The sequence below is a fragment of the Pan paniscus genome, chromosome 7 (assembly GCF_029289425.2).
Source record: "Pan paniscus chromosome 7, NHGRI_mPanPan1-v2.0_pri, whole genome shotgun sequence".
In the NCBI taxonomy this organism is placed as follows: Eukaryota; Metazoa; Chordata; class Mammalia; order Primates; family Hominidae; genus Pan; species Pan paniscus.
Genome location: NC_073256.2, coordinates 23866527 through 23892896, shown reverse-complemented (window position 1 = coordinate 23892896; position 26370 = coordinate 23866527). Strand labels below are relative to the sequence as shown.

The following is a 26370-nucleotide window of genomic DNA, read 5'->3' as shown; positions in this document are numbered from 1 at the left end:
TTTTTAAAATTGCCCTGCTTGTTAATAATTGATTAATCAGAAGGGTTTTTTTGTTTGTTTGTTTTTTGTTTTTTGACAAGGTCTGTATTTTTCAGGCTGGAGTGCAGTGGTATGATCATTGCTCACTACAGCCTCAAACTCCTGGACTCATGTAATCCTCATACCTCAGCCTCCCAAGAAGCTAAGGCTACGATCATGTGACACTATGGCCAGCTAATCTTTATTATCTTTATTATCATTATTTGTAGAGATGGTGTCTGGTTATACTGCCCAAGCTAGTATCCAACACCTGGCCTCAAGGAATCCTCTGACCTGAACCTCACAACGTGCTGGGATAACAGGCGTGAACCACCGTGCCTGGCCCATCAGAAGTTTTATACAAATATAGCATCCTTCTCTGTTGAATCTGACTATTATTACATGTTTAATTTCCATTTCTGAGCCTTGGATAATGCCTTAAAGAATTCTAAACTCTCTGAAGAATTCCAAGAACTTCCTGGTATACTTTATTGCAATGTCCATGGGCACACTTTTGTTTTGTGCTTCTCTCCTCCCAGTTTGCTATCTGAGCGCCTATGGTTCCTGTCTCAGTGCTCAGGTCAGGGGGTAAATCTTTGTGCAGAAGCTCCAAGGATGACTCTGAGAATGCACAGGCACAGAGGTGTCAGTGCTGCCTCCACACAGAGACCCTCCATTCACCCCAGGGCTGAGGACACCTGCTGCTGCTGCTGCTGCTGCCACCTCCCATCCCAGTCCAGATGTGCCTGGGCTGCTCCAAGATTGCCTATGCTCAGGACAGCAAAGCTCTAGAACGTCCCTGGGCCTGAGCCTGCCCACCTTGTCTTCCCTCATAGCCACTCTGCCCATGTGCCTGCTCCATTGTCCTCAGTAAGCTTCACTTACAAAACACAAGTTCAAAGAAAAAACTAAGAAAGTCAGGGAGCTATCAGCAGAGCCTGACACCAGGTACCGGCCCTTCTCAGAGCAGATTCCTGTGTCACTGCCCTGCCTTCAAGCCCATGAAGCTGGCTCTGCCTCCAGAATTGAGAACCAGTAAAACTGCTTCTGTTACTTAACATTGAGGATATAATGCAGAGAAACTTTGTTTTCTAAATCATAGAGATGAGAGAGTTTGCTTTCTGGGAGCCTATCTATAAGAATGAGGCTTCCCACTCTTGCCTGGGGAACTGAACCATTTTGCCACAAAGAAACAGCCTGAAATTCTCTCCCCAGTTATAGAGAGAGGTTTGGGGACACAGCGCAGGTCATGTTTCATTAAAAGACAGCATAGTGAGTCTATTTGTCAGTTAGACTTGATGGTTCCCATTTTACACACAACCTGGCTTTGCTTTTAGCTCATTAAGAAAAAGAAAAGTCATGTATATTTTACCAAATCTTGACATGTCCCCAAATCCTAGAATTGCTGCATCTCTGGTTTTGGTGAAGAGCCCCATGGTTCTGCCAGTGGATGGTCTTCCTTGCTGAAGCAAGATCATAACCCTACCTTTAAAACAAAGATGACCCTCTATTGGTCCTTATCAAACACACTTCATCACTAGGATGAACACAGCTGTGAAGGAGTCACACTGGGCTGTGCCAGGAGAAAAGAAGCAGCTGCAACCATAGGAATCTTCATGGGAACAGTCAGCCCAGCTGTCCTTGAACAACCAGGCACATATTCCCTAAGCCTTGGTGGCTTCTTCCCCAGGGACATAGGTGCTGCATTTCACAGTGACTTTCCTATTTCAGAGTAATTTCACCTCCTTCTCTAACAAGGCCTCACAAATGTACTGAGATCTAGAGAGGACAACAAGTGAAAAACCACAGTGCTATCGGTGGTTCCTGGGATTGGAACCAGTGTGTAGGAAAAATTCACTCTCTTTTATGGGTGAGTTTTTAAATGTGAGTGTATTACTTTTATAATAATAATGTTAAGCATAGTAGTCATTAAGAATGTATCGATCAGGAATGAAGTCACACGTGAAAAAGATGGCAACCAGTCCCTTAATTCAAACTCTAAGCCCCAATAAGGTTCTTCTCATAGTACCATGACATTTCCTTAAGAATATTTGCTCAACAAATTAAGAGACATGACAACCTGATTTGATGTGCAAATCTAGATTAAACATGTATCCAGAAACATCAACAGCCATGAATCCATGGTTGGAACAATTGGAGAAATGTGAAATATTGACAAGATAATAAATAACATTGAGGAACTAGTTTTCTTAATGTGTGTAAATTGTATTGTGTTTGATGTGGGAATGTCTGCTCATATGTAAGAGATTCTGCTGAGATAATTACAGTGAAGTGTCATGATGTTTGCGTCTTTCTTTTTTAACTTTAAACAAATTTTTAGTACACAAAGGTTGTCACATAATTGGAAGTTTCTCTACTTTGTACACAATTATTCTCACTCTGCACAGAAAGGCTGCTTAACTTCTCATTTGGTGGTTGCAAGCACTAAAATCCTGATTTTAACAGAATAGACTACTATTCATTTTTACTAAAAAATGCCTCAGTGATTTAAGTTGAAAACAGTACATCAGTACATGGCTCTTGTACTCAGTGTCAGGAATGTACAAGATCTTTCTATTCAAAAATACAAACTAAATTATCTGTAGGCATGGATGACAGCTGTAAACCATTATGTATTTTGTCAGTTGAAACCAGTAACTGATGGTTATAGTGGTTTCTTAAACATCAGCCAGCCTTTTCTTCATTTTCTCCAACTGACTTCTCTGAAATTATTGGTGAGGAACACTGCCTTGGGCTTCCTATCACAATTCATTAATAAAGGTAAAGCCCTATTCTAGGAATTAGAAAAGGCCACCTCCCATTCCACACATTGCACCCATTCCAGGGCTGTTCCCTTCTTTAGGAATTTCTGTGACTACAACAGCTGCTGTAGTTAGTAGAGAGGCCATGCCAGCAGCATCCAATAAAGCAGTTCTCACAACCTTTGTTGGGTCAATAATGTCTTTTTCCACCATATTCATGACATCTCCTAACACAGTATCATAACCAACTTCTGAGGAACTTTGCATAATTTTCTCAGCTATCAAAAATCCATCAATACCTGCATTCTTAGCAATTGTCATTGCTGGAATTTTGAGTGTTCTTTTAATAATTTCTACACCAATTATTTTATCTTCATTAGCTGGAGTGAATGAGTCCAAGGGTGGAATGCATCGAAGCAGGGCACAACCCCGTCCCTAAACAATGCCTTCTTCAACAGCAGCTCTTGTAGCATTAAGTGCACCTGTAACTCTGTCTTTCTCTTCATTCACTTCAACATCACTTGTCCCACCAACCTTCAGCACAGCTACTCCATCTGAAAGTTTCTCCATTCAGTTTTTCCTTTTCGTATTCACTAGTTGTGACATCTGACTGGTCAATTATTTCCTGAACACATTTTTCAATTTGAGACTTGTTACCTTTTCCTTTTAAGAGCATGGCATCATCTTTGATCACAGTGACCTCTCCAACTTCTCCTACATCACGAGGCTGAACGTCTTCAAGATTTAGTGTCAGCCCTCTTCTCCAAACACTGTACCACCAGTAGCAATAACCGTATCTTTAAGCTGGTTCTTTCTATTGTCACCAAACCCTGGAGCTTTGACTGCCACAACCTGAAGACCAACCTTTATCCTATTCAGGATGAGTGTAGTTACAGCTTCTCCATCAATGTCTTCAGCAATTATGACCAAAGGCTTACAGTAAGCATTGGCAATTTCAAGAGCAGGTACAATGGACTGGACACTAGAAATTTTCTTTTCATGCAACAGAACATAGGCATCCTGGAATTCACATTTCTCACCTTTTGATGTATTAATAAAGTATGGAGAAATATATCCTCGGTCAAATTTTCATGCCTTCAATAATTTCTAATTCACCAGTCAGTGTTTTTCCATCCTTTACTGTGATGATGCCCTTTCTTCCAAACTTTTTCATTGCATCAGAGATGATGTTACCAATTTCTTTGTCTCCATTTGCAGAAATTGTAGCAACCTGCGCAATTTCTTCAGGTTTGGTCACCGGTTTAGACTGCTTTTTAAGTTCTGCAATTATAGCATCAACAGCTAACATCATACCTCTCTTGATTTCCACTGGATTAGCACATTTGCTAACCTTCTGGAAGCCTTATTTGGAAATAGAGCATACCAGTACATCAGCAGTGATAGTGCCATCCCCCAGTCTCTTCATTTGTGTTATTGGCAACATCTTGGACAAGTTTAGCTCCAATGCTTTTATATTTATCCTTTAAGTCAATTGACTTTGCATCAGTCACACCATCTTTTGTTACTTTGGGACTTCCCCAGCTATGTTCAATAATTACTGTTCTTCCCTTTGGCCCCATTGTAATGGCTACAGCATCGACAAAAAGTCTACACTTTGAAGCATTAAGGCTCAGACATCAGCACCAAATTTTACATCTTTACCATCACTTCAAGTGAGGTGAGGAGCCAGTAGCCTGGACACTGGTCTCATCTGGTGAAAGACTGTGGGTAATGGAAGCATTTTTGTGGGGTGGTGGCAGGACATGCGCATGGCGAGGCAGGTCATTAGCAGCAAGTGAGAGCTGCCTCTTACGTTCTAAAGGTGACATAGAAAATATACAAAAAAAAAAATTAATTTAGGCAGAGCACATAAAGGCTTTATTTCATATTCCATTTCTCTGTATGCTTTCTTCACCAGGAAGAAATAGTTTTAGTGTCAGGAATGAATGAGTCTGCCCCTCAATTCCAGCCTGCTCAACACACAAGGAAACAAAGCCCTGACAATCAGAGTGACTCCCTGGTGACTAAGCTCCAGTCCTGGATGCATATTTGTTTAGCAGTTCTGACAGCATCTGACCCAGCCCTCTCTTTGCATACCCCATCAGAGCCTTCTTCTTTTTTTTTTTCTTTGAGACTGAGTCTTGCTCTGTCGGAAGCGATTCCTGTGCCTCAGCCTCCCAAATACCTGGAATTATAGACGTAAGCCATCATGCCTGGCTAATTTTTGTATTCTTCATGGAAATGGGGTTTTGCCATGTTGGTCAAATTGGTCTCACACTCCTGACCTCATGTGATCCACCTGCCTCAGCCTCCCAAAGTGCTGGGATGACAGGTGTAAGCCACCATGCTAGGCTCAGAAATTTCCTTTTATAAAAATGTCATTAAGGATCTTGGCTGCACAATATTGTTACCAGCTTCCTTTAAATCCACCTCTGGCCTGCCAGGAATCAGGGTTCTTCAGAACCTGATATTTTAAATGAAGAGGTCAGGCAGGTAATGAGGAAAGCCTCATTGTCCCCATGTCTCTGTCACTGCTGTACCCCTGAGACATCACAGACATGGACACTGGGGCCTGCTTGTTTCTCAAACTGCCCTTAGATTGAAAGAGGGAGGAACCAGGATGAATGCCACTCATTTTCCCGAGAAAGGCCCTCTCCTGAATGCCCAGGATGGGGCTCTGTCCATTGCCTGGGGCCGCCAATTGCTACTCTGGGTTACGGAGGAAGGACAGGGTCCTGAGAGACACCAGAGACCTCACACAGCCCTGAAAACATGGGGCTCCTTCAAAAGTGTTTCCCATCACCAACAGGGAGACCACATGGAGGCCTTGCAGCCCCACTCGGTGCTTCTCCACCAAATCCCAATGGCAGTGAGCTCCCTTCACGCTGACGTCTGTGGAAAGCAGAGAAAGCCCTGGCTCCCAAAGCCCTGAAGTCCTGTGGAGCTGACATTCCCTGAGTGACGGTGTGAATGGAAGGAACTCAAGTGCGGGTAGTAGGCCACCTCCTGGCCCAGGCCTGGGTGAACTCTGAGGGGACACATGTAGTCACAATCCCACCCTCCCATTCTCCTTCTCAGAGGAAGGAAGTGGGCATCCATCTGCCTCATCTCTCTCCCGTGGGGAAGATGGGGAGTTTCAGGGGAACTTTCACATAAATTTCACCAGCTCAGATCTCCTGTGAGGATGGGGCCCACCATGCTCCCGGTGCTGCCAGAGGCCCTGAGCCCCTCCAGGGTCCCTGGGTTTGAGCCAGCCCTGTATCATCCCCAGGAGCTGAATGTCTGAGCAATGGATAGAATTAGATGGAAAGAGCTCTCAATTTGGCCTGAGACTGTCCCCAGATACTCAGGAAAAACAGGACGTCCCACAGAGTGGGCAGCAGGTGAGTGGCAGGTTATAGGTCCTGAGGTTGAGTTTGTTCTCACGTGAGACAGACCCAGCCCCTCACTCCATTCACACACTGGGTTTTAAATGGTTCAAGATAAGATGAATTTTCTGGTCCCAAGAGCAGGAGGAAGGGATTTTCTGGGGTTTCCTGAGTCCAGATTTGCATAAGATCTCCTGAGTGTGCATTGTTCTTTGAGGACCATTCTCTGACTCACCAGGTAAGTGGCTGAATCCTAATCTCTGTAATGAACATTGCACCCAATACCAGTTCTGAACTCTACCTGGTGACCAGGGACCAGGACCTTTATAAAGTGGAAGGCTTGATGTCCTCCCCAGACTCAGCTCCTGGTGAAGCTCCCAGCCATCAGCCATGAGGGTCTTGTATCTCCTCTTCTCGTTCCTCTTCATATTCCTGATGCCTCTTCCAGGTGAGATGGGCCAGGGAAATAGGAGGGTTAGCCAAATGGAAGAATGGCGTAGAAGTTCTCTGTCTCCTCTCATTCCCCTCCACCTATCTCTCCCTCATCCCTCTCTCTCCTTCCTCTCTCTCTGTGTCCCCTCTATCCTTTTCTCCTGCTTCTCTCTCTTCTTCCCTCTCTCTCTTTTTTTCTGTCTTTCTTTTTCCTCTCTCCCTAGAGCATGTCTTTCTTTCTTTCTCTTTCCTTTCTTCTACCCACACTTTTAGACTGAGTAGACTGAATGCCCTATTTAATTGAACCAAGCATTGCTTCCTTCAATAGAAAAGGAGTTTGAGAACCCAATGGACACCTCACTCGTTCTTCTAAGCCAATATGAAGGAGCCCAGTAGCTTGTAAATCTCATCTCTTCACTGCTTTCCATGCTACAACTGCTAAGACTATGGTTGAAACCTGTTAGGTGACTTTTTAAATAAAAGGCAGAAATTTTGATTTTATCTAAAAAAAGTAGTATAGAATGTCATTTTCTAAATTTTTATATTTAAAGGGTAGATATTGCAACCTAGAGAATTCCAGATAATCTTAAGGCCCAAACTATACTGTGAGAACTACTGCAGCAGACACTCTGCCCCCAGGACTTTTCTGATCAGAGGCCCTGAGAACAGTCCCTGCCACTAGGCCACTGCAGGTTCACAGGACAGGGACAGCCCATTGAAACCAACCTTTAAACCTGGATGCCTAACCTTCATTTTCTCCTTGATATTATGAAAATAAAATAAAAACCATGAAAGGATAAAAGAGGGAGAGTGGAAGGGAAGGATGGAGAAAGGGAAAAAGAAAATTTGAGAATAAATCCTAAAACAATTAATCTAATAGATATCATATTGTGAAATCCTCATTTTACCAATCTTATTTATGAGTCCTGGGTTTTGTGAGAACAATGGGGTTCTGAGAGGCACCACAGACCTCATATTTTCCAAAACCTAGAACAGTATAATGAAGGAAGGCAGGGAGGCAGGGAGGCAGGGAGGCAGGGAGGCAGGCAGGCGGGGAGGGAGGGAGGGAAGGAGGGAAGGAGGGAAGGAGGGAGGGATAAAAAAAGAAGAATGAGGTTGAAACCAGGACTTAGATATTAGAAACAAGCCATTACAAAATTTATTTCTATGGTTAATTGTGGTTTTCAACTGTAAGTTACTTGGTGTTAATTTCCTATTAAACAATTTCAGTAAGTTGCATCTTTTTATCCCATCTCAGATCAAATACTTAACAGACTAAATGATTTGAAAAAGCAAAAGTTTACTGGCTTGTGTGTGTTAAAATGGAGGTATGGTGGCTTTGATATTATCTTCTTGTGGTGGAGCTGAATTCACAAGAGATCGTTGCTGAGCTCCTACCAGACCCCACCTGGAGGCCCCAGTCACTCAGGAGAGATCAGGGTCTTTCACAATCAGGTTCTACAAAAATAAACATCCCCCAAACCACAGCAGTGCCAGTTTCCATGTCAGAAACTTAGATCCAAATGACTGACTCACGTCTCATTATCATGATGGAGAAGCCCAGGCTTGAGAAAGAAGCCCGCTGCGGATTTACTCAAGGCGATACTGACACAGGGTTTGTGTTTTTCCAACATGAGTTTTGAGTTCTTACACGCTGTTTGCTCTTTTTGTGTGTTTTTTCCCTGTTAGGTGTTTTTGGTGGTATAAGCGATCCTGTTACCTGCCTTAAGAGTGGAGCCATATGTCATCCAGTCTTTTGCCCTAGAAGATATAAACAAATTGGCACCTGTGGTCTCCCTGGAACAAAATGCTGCAAAAAGCCATGAGGAGACCAAGAAGCTGCTGTGGCTGATGCGGATTCAGAAAGGGCTCCCTCATCAGAGACGTGCGACATGTAAACCAAATTAAACTATGGTGTCCAAAGATACAGAATCTTTATCCTAGTAATTTTGGTCATTGGGTGATGTTGGTTTGGGCAGGCCATCTCTAATATCCTTGAAACACCTTTTTCTGCTCTCCAGGCAGGGGTCAGAGATGCCACAGTGGGGCTTGGAGTGCTTTCCAGGGTCACAGGCATCTGTATTCTTTGGATTCCTTGACCTTCCCCATTTATTCCCGGCATTTTCCTAAAACGTGTGCTTTGCTCCTCCTGCATCCTCCCCTTGCATGCCCTCACCTACCCCACATCTTCCCTAAAAAAAGCAAGCCCAACTCAAAGACCAGTTCCCTCATGGAATCATAGTGGATCTGCCAAGGGAGGGGATGCCCAGTCCTCTGTTCTTCACAAGGACTCCCTTCTCCTGGCTAAGGTTTCTTATGCAATTATGCCTCCTACGGAGGTGCGTGAATTTTCAATTCTCCATTTAGCTATGAGATTTCTACTAGTGTGGACTTTGTCTTATTCATTTATGTGCTGGCCATTCATAAACTATTTCATTAATTGGATGGCAAAATGCAGTTGTACAAGGGTTTCCTTACATACAAACTTAATAGGATCCAAGTAAATGCTGTTAAAAACAAGTCTCTTTGAGGGCACAATTAAATGAGGACAATATGGCATGGGACACAAGCAGAGGGGAGCAAACTTCAAGAAGAAAGACGCATCGACTCTAAGGGGGAGCATCAAGATAGCTCCCTGGCCCTGCTCTCTCTCCTTGGGAGGGTTTGGCCCTTAAATCATGAACTCTGTGGGTGTATCCTAGACGCATAAGAAGCTCTCTATTTCTTCACATTAGCTCTGCACTGAATGTGCATATCATCTACGTCTGGGAAAATGCACCTTAGTTCCAAAATAATCCATTGTCTTTCCTAATCTCAAGATTGAAAAAAGTAACCAGACCTTGTTAGAGTAAAAGCATTTTTATCTGGACATAGATTTTATCCAGACGTGATGACAGAGCCAGGACTAGGGCGAAGCGAGGGAGGCTCTGGCCTCAGGTATAAAATGTAAGCACTAAGATATCCTGTACTTAAGATAGATGATCTTATAATGCGATAGATTTTTAAAAAATAATATTCATGAAAAAATCACCATAATTAACAAACTCTCCAAAATTTAAATCAAGACAGGGTCTAATCCTGTGATTGTCCAACTCAGTCGCACTCACCTACCTTGATGCCAGGATAGTCAGACCCTGCCTTTATTTAGTCATTTAATATTCATCGTGTATACATTGTTATTTTGAATAAATTAGTGGATTTCTTGATTCCTGGAAGCATATATCATTTGACTGTATAAAAGAAGTGAAGCTTCACACACACACACAAAGTAAAAGTCACCATGACAATGACATTCATTCCTATGTTCTAGGGGAAACAGCACAACTCTCTTAGGAAGAAACTCTCCTTTTATTTAAGAAGGCCCTTTAATGGCTGTTTAGGTCTTGGAAGATAGGACACCTGACTGCATCTGTGAAATAGAGATACAATTCATAAGCGCTAAATCATTCTACAATTCTAAAAATAAAATGTTAAAGGTTTCTTGGCCCTCAGAGATTAACAATGAAAGGAATTCTGGGTTCCAAAAGAGCAGGTATACCTGTAACATCAGGGCACAAAGTAGTCTGTAGAGGTTATTACCAAGAGTGGCTGAACTCTTTAGCTAGAATGCACTCTGATTTCTATTCTTATTTTTAACAGTTCTGTGCATTAACCACCGTCATTATCCTTATGTTTTTGCAAAACTGTGTCTCAATCAATGGCTGTGTATTTGAAAATTCTTGGAAAAGGGGGAAAGCCTCAGTAATTCTTAATGTGAAGCTACAAAGAAAATGGGTAGTTGGTTGTAGGAGTGAGGTGGAGGTGGCCAGAGAATGTCACACAGAAGACAGAAATAAGAATTTGCACAAGATATTAGGAGCATAAGCACCTGTAGGGAGTTCTGAGAAACATTTGGCTGTCTACACTAATGAGGAATGGGAGCTGGAGCTGTTTAATTTGGATGGTCAAAAATAGGATAACTCCGGGAGTTTACAGAATTCACAGAATCCATTCCAAACAAGTGAGCTTGCAAGTCATACTCTAAGTCCCTGAACCTGTGAACTCATGACATAACAGAATAAAATTGTTCCCATTTCATCGTGCCTGAAGACTCATAAGAAAAAAAAAAGGTGTTAATTTTAAATACTGAAGCTCATTCATCATTTTATTGAATTCACCTGGCTACAAAATTAGCAACTGATCTTGTTCCAACTATATTTAAAGCAGATGAAGAAACTCTCCAAAGAACAGGGTTTGTCTGTGACTAGTCTAGGTAGAGTTTACTTTCGACACATCCTCTTGGTGTTTTCAGAGCTTTTTGAATATGTGGAATAATATCATTGCTTTGAGCAGATTTTCAGCCATTAGTTCTTCAGTTATTGCTGCTGTCCCTCTCTCCTTTCTCTTCCTGGAAATAGAATTGTCTAGATAGATAGAGAATTGGTCCAAAAGTAATTGTGGTTTTTGCCTTTAAAGGTAATGGCAAAAACTGCAATTACTTTTGCACCAACCATACGTATGTACACAAACACATATGCAATATGTGTGTATTGCATATATATTCAATACAAACACACAGACACACATATACAAAGCATCCTTTTACTGTGTCTTCACATATACATTTATGCCATTTTTTGTATTTTTCATTATTTTATATCTCTGCACTTCAACCTGAAAATTTTCCACTGACTTGTATTCTTACTTTTTTTTTTTTTTTTGAAACAGAGCCTTGCTCTGTCACCCAGGCTGGAGTAAAGTGGTGTGATCTCAACTCAACTGCAACCTCTGCTTCCCAGGTTCAAGCAATTCTCCTGCCTCAGCCTTCTGAGTAACTGGGATTACAGGTGCCCTCTACCACATCCAGTTAATTTTTTTTTTTTTTTTTGTATTTTTGGTAGAGATAGAATATCACCATGTTGGCCAGCCTGGTCTTGAACTCCTGGCCTCAAGTGATTCGCCTGCCTTGGCCTCTCAAAGTGTTGGGATTACAGGCATGAGCCACCACGCCCAGCCCACTGACCTGTGTTTTAATTCTTGGATCCTCTACTCTGCTCTGGTCACTTTGCTATTAATCCCATCTATTGTGATATTGACTTCACATATTGTATCAAGTACTAGAATTCAATTATTTAATATTTTTACATAAGACAGGAGAGTCTATTCAAAAATGAAAAGGGTCAGACATGTTTCAGATGCCCCAGCCTTCTTGGGATATGGGCTTTTTCATGCTAACATCTGTCTCTTAATGAATCCAAAATGGAGGAGTGTTTGCTTTTAAAAGAATACATTTCAGTGAAGGTCTTGATCAAAGAGAGATAATTAAAAAAACACTAAAGAAACATCAAAAAGATCTAATTGTAGGGTATCTGGGGAATGATAACACATCCAGGAAACTTTTTCTGAGAGACCTGTGATAGAACCTTAAATGTACTTTTCTTTGTTTTGCTCTCATATGTGAGCAACTTAGAAGAAACATGCATTTGTTTGTATTAATCCTACATGACTAGGGTTGACAGATTTAGCAAATAAAAGTATAGGGACACTCAGTTAAATGTGAGTTTTAGATAAACAACATCCAGTTTATTGTGGCATTATCTATCTCATACTATTTGGGATTAAATACACTAAAAAGTTCTTCATGGTTTTTCTGAAAGCCAAATTGAACTTGGCCTCCTATATTCATCTAATAACACTATGAATCACTGAAAACATTTTTTCTTTAAAGATATTTTTCTTGGCGAAAGTATTTATTATGTCACTGAATTTTATTTTACTAGGTGTAGCAGGCGTAATAACGGCATCCCAAAGATGTCCATGTCCTTATCCCTAGAACCTGGGATTATGTTACACTTTACGGCAAATAAGAACTAAGACAGCAGATAGAATAGTTGGCTAATATGCTGACTTTAAAACCGGGAGATTAACTTAGATCATGTGAATGAGACCAACGTAATCCAAGAATCCTTAAATGTGGAAAAGAAAGGCAGAACAGTCAGTGTCTGGGTGATGCGATGTGGGAAAGACTCAACAGCCATTGCTGGATTTGAAGATGAAGGAAGGATCCACAAACCAAGGAACATGGGCAGCCTCTCAGATTTGAAAAGGCAAAGAAGAAAAAAAAAAAAAAAGGAAAGCAAACAGCTTCTTAGAACCTCTGGAAAGGAACAAGGTCCTACGGACACTTTGATTTTTCATGTTTGATCCCCCAAACAGCAAGATAATTTGTGTTGGTTTAGGTCACTAAGCTTATGACAATTTGCTTAGAAACAGAACACAAATACAATTGCTCCTCAGTATCCATGGGGGATTGGTTCCAGGACCCCCTGTGTATACCAAATGCCTCAGATGCTCAAGTCCCTGATATAAAAGAGTAGTAATTTCATATAATCTTCACACTCCTTGCATATACTTTAAATCATTCCTAGATTTCTTGTAACACTGAACACAATGTAAATGCTAAGTAAGTAGGAGTTATGCTGTATTTCCTAGAAAATAATGGCAAGAGAAAAAGGCCTGTGCATGCTCAATTCAGACACAATGTTTTCATAGAATGTTTCCTGATGTGGAACACACGAACAGGAAGGGCCTACTGGTTTCAAATTATAAACTGAGCACAAAATTAGTAACACAAAAAAGCTAAGGCTACATTTCTGTAATGGAGAACAAAGATGAAAACCTACCAACATTTTACGGAATTTTATGTATATCTTTCTCAAATTCTGAAGGCTTATATGAAAAGACAATGAGGCTCTCGGGAAGAAGGGACAAAGACTGAAAAAGTTGAGCCTGTTCCTCAGTTTCCATCCAAACGGACTCACTGCTAGGGGAATTGCCCTCCTACAGTAGACAAGATGGAACTAGTCAGCAGGTGTGAGACAGCTGTGTTCACATATTGGATAATAAGCAGTGCAACAAACAAATAAAGTAGGATGTCCTTTTGCCCCTAGCTCTCTATAGGGCCAGGTTACAGGCCACAGCACAGGGAGGAAGACTCACATGGAGACCAGCACGCTGTAGCATTGAGGAGACCAAGGTCAAAGCTCACACAGCACGATACGCCCTGTGTCAGTCTGTGTGCGTTGCTCTAAAGGAATACCTGAGGTGGGATAATACTTCAGGAAAGGAAGTTATTTGGCTCACTATTTTTGGCTGTGTGAGAAGCATGGTGCCTGCATCCGCTCCTTGTTAGGACTCCATAAGCCTTCAGTCATAGTGGAAAGACAAGTGGGAGCAGGAATATCACGTGGTAAGAGTGGAGCGAGAGGGTGCAAGGAGGTTCCAGACTCTTTTAAACAACTACATGTTGTATGAACTCGGAGCAAGAACTCACTCATTTTTGTGATGAAAGCAGTTAGTCATTCATTAGGGTTTCACCCCCACAACCCAAACACTTCCCACCAGATTCCACTTCCAACACTGAGGATTAGATTTCAGCAGGAGGTTTCGAGGGGACAAACATCTGAAAAATATTATTCTTCCTCTGGCCCCTCAAATCTCATGTCCTTCTCACATTGCAAAATGCAATCATCCCTTCCCAATCACTCCCCAAAGTTTTAACTACTTCCAGCATTAACTTAATCAAAAGTCCAAAGTTCAAAATCTCATCCCCTGAGACTCAAATTCCTTCCACCTTTTAGCCTGTACTATCAAAAACAAGTTATGTACTTTCACGTTACAATGATGGTACAGGCATTGGCTAAACACTACCATTCTAAAAGGCAGAAATTGGCCAATAAAAGGGATTACAGGCCCCACACATGTCAGAAACTCAGCAGGGCAGCTATTAAACCTCAAAGTTCCAAAATAATTCCTGATTCCATGTCCTTTATTCTGCTGTGAGGGTGGGCTCTGAAGACCTTGGGCTGCTCTGCCCCTGTGGCTTTACAGGGTGCAGCCCACATGGCTCCTGTCACAGGTCAGAATCTGATGCCCGTGGCTCTTCCGTGCTGAGGGTACAAGCTGTCAACGGTGCTACTATTCTCAGGTCTGGAGGGCAGTGTTCCCCTTCCCTCAGCTCCACTAGGCAATGCCCCACTGGGGACACTGTGTGGGGAATCCAACCCCACGTTTCCCCTTAGCACTGCCCTGGTAGAGTTTTTCTCTTGGTACTCTCCCTCGGCAGCAGTTTTCTGCCTGGAGAACCAGACTTTGCCACACATCCTCTGAAATCTCAGTGGAAGCTGCCAAGCCTCCTTCCTTTTTGCAATCTGCAGACTTGCAGGCTTAGCACCACATGAACGCTGCCAAGACGTTCTGGCTTTCACCCACTGAAGCAGTGGCCAATCTGTACATTAGGCCCTTTGAGCTGAGGCTGGAGGCTGGGCAGCCAGGATGTGTCTTGAGGCTGAGCAGGGCAGCTGTGCCTGGGTCTGGCCACTGAAACCATTCTTTCCTCCTAGGCCTGTGGGCTGTGGTGGGAGGGAATGCCTCAAAGTTTTCAAAAATGCCTTGTAAGCCTTTTCCCCATTGTCTTGGCTATTAGCACTTGGCTCCTTCTCAGTCATGCACATCTCTCTAGCAAGTGGTTTCTCCACAGCCCCTTACAGTCCTCTTCTGAAAATGCTTTTTCTTTCTCTACTAAATTTCTAGGCTGCAAATTTTCCACATTTTTATGCTTTGCTTCTTTCATGCGCGTCCGTGTGAAGAGACCACCAAACAGGCTTTGTGTGAGCAACATGGCTGTTTATTTCACCTGGGTGCAGGCGGGCTGAGTCTGAAAAGAGAGTCAGCAAAGGGAGATAAGGATGGGGCCATTTTATAGGATTTGGGTAGGTAAAGGAAAATTACAGTCAAAGGGGTTTTGTTCTCTGGTGGGCAGGAGTGGGGGTTGCAAGGTGCTCAGTGGGATTGCTTTTTGAGCCAGGATGAGCCAGGAAAAGGACTTTCACAAGGTAATGTCATCACTAAAGGCAAGGACCGGCCATTCACACTTCTTTTGTGGTGGAATGTCATCCGTTAAGTTGGGGCAGGGCATATTCACTTCTTTTGTGATTCTTCAGTTACTTCAGGCCATCTGGGCATGTACGTGCAAGTCACAGGGGATGCGATGGCTTGGCTTGGGCTAAGAGGCCTGACATTCCTGCCTTCTTATATTAATAAGGAAAATAAAACAAAATAGTGTTGAAGTGTTGGGGCGGTGAAAATTTTTGGGGGGTGGTATGGAGAGAGAATGGGCGATGTTTCTCAGGGCTGCTTCAAGCGGGATTAGGGGCGGCGTGGGAATCTAGAGTGGGAGAGATTAAGCTGAAGGGAGGTCTTGTGGTAAGGCGTGATATTGTGGTGATGTAAGAAGAAACATTTGTCATGTAGAATTATTGGTGATGGCCTGGATACGCTTTTGGATGAATTGAGAAACTAAATGGAATAACAGAAGGAGAAAAACAGGTATAAAAGGTCTAAGAATTGGGACGACTCAGGATATCTGATTAGAGAGTGCCTAAGGAGACTCATCATAGTCCTCCCAGCAAAGATTATTTATTTACTTCAAGAGTTAAAAGCGGCAGTTTGGGGATAGCAGCAGGAGATATCAGCTGTGATGGCTTGGAAAAACTGTGTAAAACGGCAGTGTAAACAAGAGCAGGGCATGTATGAGTAGTTGAGAATGGTGAATAGGAGTATGACTAGACAGAAGATAGTAGGGATGACAAGTTTTTTGGGGCACAGTTTAAGTTGGTCTGGTGTCTGGAATGAGACTGGGGCCTAATAAAAAGGAGCATCTATACAGGAGCTTAAATGGGCTGTACCCTGTAGCATTCCGAGGACAGGCCTGAATTCTGAGATGGGAAAGTGCTAAAAGTATTGTCCAGTCCTTTTTGGTGGCTGAGCTTGGTGAGGTGTGTTTTTAAAAGACTTTTAGTCCATTCTACTTTTCTTGAAGATGGAGGACTGTGAGGGATATAAAGGTTTCACTGAATACTAAGAGCCTGAAAAACTGCTTGGCTGATTTGACTAATAAAGGCTCATCTGTTATCAGACTGTATGGAGGTGGGAAGGCTAAACTGAGAAATTATGTCTGACAGAACCAAAGAAATGACTGTGGTGGCCTTCTCAGACCCTGTAGGAAAGGTCTCTACCTATCCAGTGAAAGTATCTACCTAGACTAAGAGGTATTTTAGTTATCTGACTCAGGGCATGTTGAGTAAAGCTAACTTGCCAGTCCCGGGTGGGGCAAATCCTCGAGCTTGATGTGTAGGGAAGGGAGGGGGCCTGAATAATCCCTGAGGAGTAGTAGAATAGCAGATGGAACACTGAGAAGTTATTTCCTTCCTTGAGGATAGATTTCCACGATGGAAAGGAAATAACAGGTTCTAAGAGGCGGGCTAGTGGCTTGTACTATAGTATAACCTGCTTTTGCTGGTGTGTGGCAATTAGGCCTGGTGGAACTGCCATCAATAAATCAAGCGTGATCAGGGTGAGGAACAGGAAAGAAGCAAATATGGGGAAATGGGGTGAATATCAGGTGGATCAGAGAGATACAGTCATGGGGGTCAGGTGTGGTATCAGGAATAATGTGGGAGGCCAGATTGAAGTCCGGGCCAGGAACAATGGTAACTGTGGGACTTAAAGAGTGAGTACAGCTGAAGGAGCCGGGGAGCAGAAAGTATATAAGTCAGGTATGAGGAAGAAAATAGATTTTGGAAGTTATGAGAACTGTAGAGAGGGAGTTGAGCATAGTTTGTGATTTTGAGGGCCTCTATAACTATTAAAGCAGTGGCAGCCACTGCACACAGACATGAGGGCTAGACTAAAACAGTAAGGTCAAGTTGTTTGCACAGAAAGGCTACAGGGTGCTGTCCTGGCTCTTGTGTAAGAATTCTGACTGCACTAACTATGCCTAGGAAGGAAAGGAGTTGTTTTGTAAGGGATTGTGGTTTGGGAGATTAATCGGACATGATCAGCAGGGAAAGAACATATGTTTTCATGAGAACTATGCTGAGATAGGTAACAGATGAGGATGACATTTGGGCTTGACTGAAGTAATGGGGGCTGTCTATGAAGCCTTGCGGCAGTACAGCCTAGGTAATTTGCTGAGCCTGATGGGTGTCAGGGTCAGTCTAAGTGAAAGCAAAGAGAGGTTGGGACAAGGGGTTCAGGGGAATAGTGAAAAAGCATCTTTAAGATCAAGCACAGAATAGTGAGTTGTGGAGGAAGGTATTGAGGACAAAAGAGTGTACGGGTTGGACACCACAGGGGGGATAGGCAAACCAATTTGGTTGATAAGGTGCAGATCCTGAACTAACTTGTAAGGCTTGTCTGGTTTTAGGACAGGTAAAATGGGGGAATTGTGAGGAGAGTTTATAGGATTTAAAAGGCCATGCTGTAACAGGTGAGTGATAACAGGCTTTAATCTTTTTAAAGCATGCTGCGGGATGGGATATTGGTGTTGAGTGGGGTAAGGGTGATTAGGTTTTAATGAGATGGTAAGGGGTGCATGATCGGTCGCCAAGGAGGGAGTAGAGGTAGCTTATACTTGTGGGTTAAGGTCGGGGGTTACAAGAGGACGCAAAGGAGACTTTGGATTGGGAAGAAGGGCGGCCATGAGATATAGCTGTAGTCCAGGAATAGTCAGGGAAGCAGATAATTTAGTTAAATTGTCTCGGCCTAATAAGGGAACTGGGCAGGTGGGGATAACTAAAAAGGAGTGCTTAAAAGAGTATTGTCTAAGTTGGCACCAGAGTTGGGGAGTTTTAAGAGGTTTAGAAGCCTGGCCATCAATACTCACAAGAGTTATGGAGTCAAGGGAAACAGGCCCTTGAAAAGAAGGTAATGTGGAGTGGGTAGCCACCGTAATGATTAAGAAGGGGACGGAATTACCCGCCACTGTGAGAGTTACTCGAAGTTCGGCGTCCGTGATGGTCTAGGGGGCTTCCGAGGCGATCGGGCAGTGTCAGTCTTCAGCCACTAAGCGGAGAAGATCTCTGAAGGAGTCAGTCAGAGAGCCTTGGGCCAGAGTTCCAGGGGCTGTGGGAATGGCTGCCAGGTGAGTTGAACAGTCCGGTTTTCAGTGGGGTCCCACACAGATGGGACGCGGCTTAGGAGGAATCCCGGGCTGTGGGCATTCCTTGGCCCAGTGGCCAGATTTTGGCCTATGTAGCAAGCTCCTGGGGGAGGAGGTTCTGGAGGACTGCCTGGCTGCTGTGGTTCAGGCATTTGGAAGTTCTTGTGTGCTGGAGATGTGGCTGGGGTTTGTCTCACAGTGGAGGCAACGAATTGCAACTTTTTTCTGTTATTGTACACCTTGAAGGTGAGGTTAATTAAGTCCTGTTGTGGGGTTTGAGGGCCAGATTCCAATTTTTGGAGTTTTATTTAATGTTGGGAGCAGATTGGGTAATAAAATGTATATTGAGAATAAGACGGCCTTTTGACATTTTAGGGTCTAGGGCTGTAAAGCATCTCAGGGTTGCTGCCAAATGAGCCATGAACTGGGCTGGGTTTTTATATTTGATGAAAAAGAGCCTAAACGCTTCTGATTTGGGATAAAGAAAAAGGAGCATTAACCTTGACTATGTCTTTGGCTCCAGCCACCTTTTTAAGAGTAAATTGCTGGGCAGGTGGAGGAGGGCTAGTCACGGAAGGAAACTGTAAGCCGGACCAGGTGTGAGGAGGGGAGGTGATAAAAAGATTATAGGGTGGAGGAGCAGAGGCTGAGGAAGAATTGGGATGTAGCTTGGCCTGGTGAGGAGCAGCCTGGGGAGGAAGGGAGATGTCAGATTGGTCTGTAGAAAAGGAAGATTAGAAAGACTCAGCGACACTTGGGGTTGGTACTGAGGGGACAGGCGGGAGGGAAAGAATGAAGATTTGGTATGAGTTGCACTGGGCACAGAGACTAGGAGGGACTGATGTGTAAAAGAATGCCTGGACATCAGGCACCTGAGACCATTTGCCTATTTTACAACAAGAATTATTTAGATCTTGTAGGATGGAAAAATTCAAAGTGCCATTTTCTGGCTATTTGGAACTACTGTCGAGTTTGTATTGGGGTCAAGTGGCATTGCAGAAGAACATAAGGCATTTAGGTTTTAGGTCAGGTGTGACTTGAAGAGGTTTTAAGTTTTTGAGAACACAGGCCAAGGGAGTAGAAGGAAGAATGGAGCATGGAAGGTTGCCCATAGTGAAGGAAGCAAGCCTAGAGAAAAGAGAGAGTAGAGAAATGGAAGGAAGGGGTTTGGGGGTTCTTACCTTCCAGAAAAGTGGGAAAAGGGGTTGGGGCACAGAGATAAGAGGTCAGGGCATGGAAATAAGGGATTGGGGTGCAGAGATATGAGGTTGAGGCACTGAAATAAGGGATTGGAGCACAGAGATAAGAGGTTAGGGTGCAGAAATAAGGGATTGAGGCACAGAGAAAAGAGGTCAGAGTGCAGAAATAAGGGATTGGGGTGTAGAGATAAGAGGTTGGGGCATGGAAATAAGGGATTGGGGTGCAGAGATAAGAGGCTGGGGCGTGGAAATAAGGGATTGGGTGTTCTTGCCCCATAGAAAAGTGGGACTTGCCGCTAAGGGTGAAGGAGAAGGGGTTGAGGGGTACTTGCCCCTCTCCCAGAAAAGCAGAGAAGGGGTAGAGACAAGGTGAGAAGGAGTTGAGGTACTTGCCCCTTCCCCAGAAAAGCGGGAATTGCCGCTAAGGGTGAAGGACCAAGGCAGGTGTTCCTGCATGGTCAGACACCCTTGAAACGTGGGTGTATAATCAGAGAGGCATCCCTGCAATGATTAAACACCAAGGGAAGGCTGCCTTCCCAGTCCGTGACCAGTGCCGGAGTTTTGGGTCCATGGAAAAAATGTGTCTCCTTTGTCTCTTCCAGAAAATGAAAGGAATTGAAATTAAGAGAAGGGAGAGATTGAAGAGTGGAAAGGAGAAAGTGGTTGAGGGACAGTGAGAGAGGTTGCAGGAGAGAGTAAGAAGAGGCCGCTTACCTGATTTAAAATTGGTGAGATGTTCCTTGGGCTGGTCGGTCTGAGGACCTGAGGTCATAGGTGGATCTTCTCACAGAGCAAAAAACAGGAGTACAGGGGATTGATCTCCCAAGGGAGGTCCCCCGATCCAAGTCACGACACCAAATTTCATGTGCGTCCGTGTGAAGAGACCACCAAACAGGCTTTGTGTGAGCAACATGGCTGTTTATTTCACCTGAGTGCAGGCGGGCTGAGTCCAAAAAGGGAGTCAGTGAAGGGAGAAAAGGGTGGGGCTGTTTTATAGGATTTCGGTAGGTAAAGGAAAAATACAGTCAAAAGGGGTTTGTTCTCTGGCGGGCAGGAGTAGGGGTTGCAAGGTGCTCAGTGGGGGTGCTTTTTGAGACAGGATGAGCCAGGAAAAGGACTTTCACAAGGTAATGTCATCACTTAAGGCAAGGACCGGCCATTTACACTTCTTTTGTGGTGGAATGTCATCTGTTAAGGTGGGGCAGGGCATATTCACTTCTTTTGTGATTCTTCAGTTACTTCAGGCCATCTGGGCGTATACGTGCAAGTCACAGGGGATGCGATGGCTTGGCTTGGGCTGAGACGCCTGACAGCTTCTCCTTTAAGTATAAGTTCCAAATTTAAAGCATTTCTTTGCTCCTGTATCTTATTGCAAGCTTGTAGAAGCAGCTACATATCTTGAATACTTTGCTCCTTGGAAATTACTTAGACCAGATGCTCTAGCTAATCACTCTAAAGTTCAACTTTCCACAAATCCCTAGGACGTGAACACAATGCAGCCAAGCTCTTGACTGGGGTGTAACAATGGGGACCCTTGCTCTAATTCCCAGTAACTTCCACTTTTCCATCTAACAACTTGATAGCCTGGACTTCACTGTCCATATCTCTGTGAGCATTTTGGTCACGTACATTTAACAAGTTTCTAAAGAGTTCCAAACTTTCCCTCATCTTCCTATCTTTTGCTGGGCCCTACAAACTCTTTCAACCTCTGCCAGTACCCAGTGACAAAGCCACTTCCATATTTTCAGCTGTCTTTACAGCAATGCCCCCTGCACAGTACCAATTTTCTGTGTCAGTTTGTTTTTACTCCTATAAAGGAATACCTAATGCTGGGTAATTCATAAGGAAAAGAAGTTTATTTTGGCTCCTTATTCTGTAGGCTGTATGAGTAGCATGGTGACATCATCTGCTCCTTTTGAGGCCTCAGAAGGCTTCCTTTTGTGTAGGAAGGGGAAGGGGGAGCAGGAGTATCACAAGCCAGGAGAAGGAGCCAGAGTTGGGGAGGTGCCACACTGTGTGAAACAACCAGATCTCCCATGACTCAAAGAAGGAACTCACAGATTATCTCCAGGACAGCACCAAGCCATTCATGAGGGATCCACCCCAATGACCCCAACACCTCCTGCCAGGTCCCACCTCCAAGACTGGGGATTACATTTCAACATAGTATTTGGAAAGTACAAACATCCAACCTGTATCAGACCCCAATTTCCAGTGCATATATCAGAGAGTGGGCTACTGAAAGGAAGCATTGATCTTGAGTGTTGGAGAAGAGAAGAATGCCTTCACTCTTGGGCTATGTTATGATGTGTGCACACTTGGGCTAAGACTTCCCCAGGCCAGAAAAAAGTAAAAACTCCATAAGGGAGTGAACGGCATTTTCAGGAGGACAGACAAGTCTTGAAAACTTTGCATCCCCACAGCAAAGTGGAGAGAACTCGGAACCTCAGAAAGCCATCAGCAAGTAGTGGTGCTAGTTAGCTCTAGATTAAACTGCTCTGCAACTGCTTCAAGAAATTTTCAAGCCATTCCTGAAAAAACCAAATGAACGTATAGAACCCCCAAAATGAACCAGATGACGTCTAGCATTCTTTGGGGAAAAAAAACAACCAAAACTGTTACTCAACAATTCAAGCTGTCCAGGCGTGGCAGTTCATGACTGTAATCTCAGCACTTTTGGAAGCCAAGACAGGTGAATCACTTGAGGGCATGAGCTCGAGACCAGCCAGGCCAACCTATGCCTACTAAAAATAGAAAAATTATCTGGGCATGGTGGCACAGGCCTGTAGTCCCAGGTACTCAGGAGGCTGAGGCAAGAGAATTGCTTAAACCAGGGAGGCAGAGGTTGCAGTGATCTGAGATTGCACCACTGCATTCCAGCCTGGGCAACAGAGCAAGACCCTGTTTCCAAATTAAAAAAAAAAAAAATAGGCTTTATAATATACTGAATCCAATCAAAAATTTCCAAGCATGAAAAGAAGTAGGAAAATACAGCCCATAACTAGGAGAAAAGTCATTCAGTAAAAACAGACCCAATAATGACAAAGGTACTAGGATCAGAAAAGGGAACGTAAAGGAGCTATTATAAAAGTTATAAATATGTCAAAGGCTGAAGAGAAAACCTTTTTGATGAGGAGGAACACATAAAAAGAACCAAATGGGCCTTCCAGCAATAAAACAAAATGATCATGAGAACAAAAAATTTTCTGAATTGGATTAATGACATATGACAGTATAGAAGAAAGGATCAGTAAGCCTGAGTCTACATTAACACAAACAAATGAAAAAAATGAAGCAAAGGGAGAAAAAAAAACTCTGGATGAAAAATAAACAGTGCACTTCGTAGAAATATCAAGCAATCTAGCACCTATGTGTGTTTGAAGGCAGAAAGAAGTTCCAGGAGAAAGCATAAAGTTAATGAAATAATAGCCTATTTTTATAAATTTGGTGAGACTGGAAACATACAAATTTGCTATTGAAAGACATCCAAGAAGAATAATTATTTAAAAAAAAAAACAGAACAAGAATATCATAATTATACAAGTTCATTTTCACACTGCTATAAAGAACTACCTGAGACTGGATAATTATAAATAAAAGAGGTTTCATTGACTCCCAGTTATGCAGGATTAACAGAAAGCATGGCTAGGAGGCCTCAGGAATCTCACAATCGCGATGGAAGGTGAAGCAGAAGCAAGCAAGTCTTCCACAGTGTCAGACGAAAGAGAGAGGGAGAGAGAGAGAGAGGAAGAGAGACAGAGCACAAGAGTAAGCACAGAAGGAAACTGCCATTTATAAAACCATCACATCTCTTGAGAATTCACTCACTATCATGAGAACAGCAAGGCAGAAATCACCTCCCCATGATCCAATCACCTCCCACCAGGTCCCGCCCCCCGACACTGGGGATTATGGGATTATAATTCCAGATGAGATTTGAGTAGGGACACAGAGCCAAACCATATCAATAATCAAACTGTTTTGAATCAAAAATAATGAGAAAATCTTAAAAGCATGCTGAGAGAAGACACTGCTTACAGAAGTAGAAAAAATAAAGTGACATATTTAAGTACCAAAAGAAGAAAAATAAGTCAACATAGGACCCTGACAAACAAAAATACATTTCTAGATTAATGCTAAACACATATTCCAGTAATAAGTAAAGGCATTTTCTTTTCCTTTTTTTTTTTTTTTTTTTTGAGACGGAGTCTCGCTGTCACGCAGACTGGAGTGCAATGGTGTGATCTCGGCTCACTGCAAGCTCCGCCTCCCGGTTTCGTGCCATTCTCCTGCCTCAGCCTCCCGAGTAGCTGGGACTACAGGCGCCCGCCACCATGCCCGGTTAATTTTTTTCGTATTTGTAGTAGAGATAGGGTTTCACCGTATTAGCCAGGATGGTCTGGATCTCCTGACCTCGTGATCCGCCCACCTCGGACTCCCAAAGTGCTGGGATTACAGGCGTGACCCACCGCGTAAAGGCATTTTCTAATGACAATAACAAAAACTAAGAGAATTCCTCACTAGCAAACTTGTAGTATAAAACAAGACCCAAATACACGCTGTCTATAAAAACCCAATGTCTTTATCAAATATAAGGACAAAGATAGGTTGATAGTAAAGGGACAGAAAGAGTGATAGTATGGAAACATTAATCTAATGAAAACAGAATTAGCTGTATCGGCTAACTGACTATAATTCAAAGTAGATTTTACAGCAAGGTGTATTATTACTGATAAAGAGCCTATGTTTTCCAGTGATAAAGTTGTTAAATCACCAAGAACACATATCATTATTATTAAATTAGTATGCACCTAATAAGAGAATCTCAAAATTTTTAAAAAGAAATTGATAGAACTAAGAGAAGAAGTTGAAAAATTAAGAATTACCATTGAATATTTCAACACTTTTTTCTTTGAAATAGTTTTTTTTAGCAGCAAAGTATAAATAAAGATAGAGAGAACTTGAACAACAGTATCATCCATTATGACCTATATAAGCTTTACAGGACACTCCTCCCGATAACAGTAAAATGCATTAAAATATTATCTAAGAGAGCTCATATTGGACTAAGAAACAAAAAAATCAAAACAATTGAAAGTCATATGAAGCATAATGTCTATCCACAGTGGAATGTATGAAGCTGTGACTAAAGGAAAATAGCTGGAAAATTCCTCACATATTTGGACATTACTCAACATATTTCTAATGAGTCAAAGGAGAAATTTAAAAATATTTTCACATGACAGCAAATGGAAACATAACATACCAAAATTTGTGGCAATACAACAAAAGCAGTGCTTGGAGGGAAATTGATAACATTAACTGCTATTATGATGGGAAGTCGAAAGCTCAGAAATAGACAATCTAATATTCCATTGTAAAAAACCTGGGGAAAAAAGAACTAATTAAGCTGAAAGTAAATAGGAAAACGAGTGAATAAAAAAGAATGTGGACACAAAAGAGAATATTTAAAATAAATAAATGAAAGCTACTTGCTTGAGAGAATGCATAAAATTGTGAGAACTCTCAATAGGTTCCTTAAGGGGAAAAAGGAAATTACTAGAAGTCTCAGGTGCACACCTAGGCTTCAGGCAGGCAGGAAACAGATTAGATCTCCGTTTCAGGGTCATGTAGTCAAGCCGCCACGAGGTGGCAGTAACTGCGCGCTCATTCCCTCACCTCCTGCAAGGCCAGGCCAGGCTGTGGACTCACCGCTCAGCTCAGGAGATGGGGGAGGGTGACAGTAGCCCCGTGGACTCTGGCCTTAGGCAGAGCGTTACTGTAGCTTTGGGGTTGTAAGAGGATGAAGAGGGGAGGTTATCAGGACACCATGGTGATTGTGTAGTGCTGGTTAGGAACATGGGCTTTGAAGAGAGAGGGATTTTATTTCAAATTCCATCTCTGCCACTTAGTAGTCAGATGACCTTGAACATGTCCTCTAACCTTTCTAGGCCCCAGGACCTGCCTCTGTAAACTTGGGTAATAACCCCCTGGCATGTTTGCTTCTGAGGATTAAATGAGATAACTTGTATAAAAATGGCCACGGCAGGGCTGGCTGCAAAATTCCCAAGGCTCAGTGCAAAATGGAAATGCAGGGTGCCTTGTTCAAAGAGCAGCAGAAGAAAGTGTCATGAAAGGCAGGAGGATATTCAGCTTTCTCAAGCCAGTATTTTTTATAGTTTGAAAAATGTAATAGGGATAATACTTCTAGAAGAGTAAGAACAGAATCATATAAATCCCCACCAGAAACCAGTGTCACAGTTTTAATAGAATAAATAATAATACTTTATTAATTGGATCTAGATGAATGAAACAATTTTTCTGGCCAACTTTTCTCTCAATTAGTTTATTAGGTCATCAAACTTTATACCTTGAGCAACTTCATTTTTTCTTCTGAAAAGAATCTGCTGAAGCAACTGTTTCTGGAATATTATCTAAACTCTGACAATATTGGGATAAACTATTTTGACACAAATTTTAGTATATCTGTAGCTGGTGGTTCTTGTGGAGCTATTTTTTTCAAAGGATTTAACTGTTTAAGCAAATCAGTTTTATGGAAGTTTGAATTTAATTTTAAGTGTAAATTTCTCCAATGGAATTTTGATGCATCT

The 26370-nt window shown here is 42.7% G+C and overlaps 1 protein-coding gene and 1 pseudogene across 1 annotated transcript; one reads left to right on the top strand and one right to left on the bottom strand.

Moving 5' to 3' along the window:
- Positions 1-2819: 2819 nt before the first annotated feature.
- LOC100969098 (60 kDa heat shock protein, mitochondrial-like) lies at positions 2820-5246 on the bottom strand (annotated as a pseudogene).
- Positions 5247-6428: 1182 nt separating this feature from the next.
- Positions 6429-8439, top strand: LOC129395878 (defensin beta 4A). The gene is made up of 2 exons (XM_055107307.3): positions 6429-6596; positions 8270-8439. The coding sequence occupies exons 1-2, from the start codon at positions 6539-6541 to the stop codon at positions 8404-8406; spliced, it is 195 nt and encodes a 64-aa protein (XP_054963282.1). The 5' UTR covers positions 6429-6538; the 3' UTR covers positions 8407-8439.
- Positions 8440-26370: the final 17931 nt, after the last annotated feature.

Excerpts from the sequence above, each read along its gene's own strand:
- LOC129395878 (XM_055107307.3), top strand. The coding sequence starts at position 6,539 with ATGAGGGTCTTGTATCTCCTCTTCTCGTTCCTCTTCATATTCCTGATG. Across the intron at positions 6,597-8,269 it reads ATTCCTGATGCCTCTTCCAG|GTGTTTTTGGTGGTATAAGC; the intron begins GTGAGATGGGCC and ends TTTCCCTGTTAG.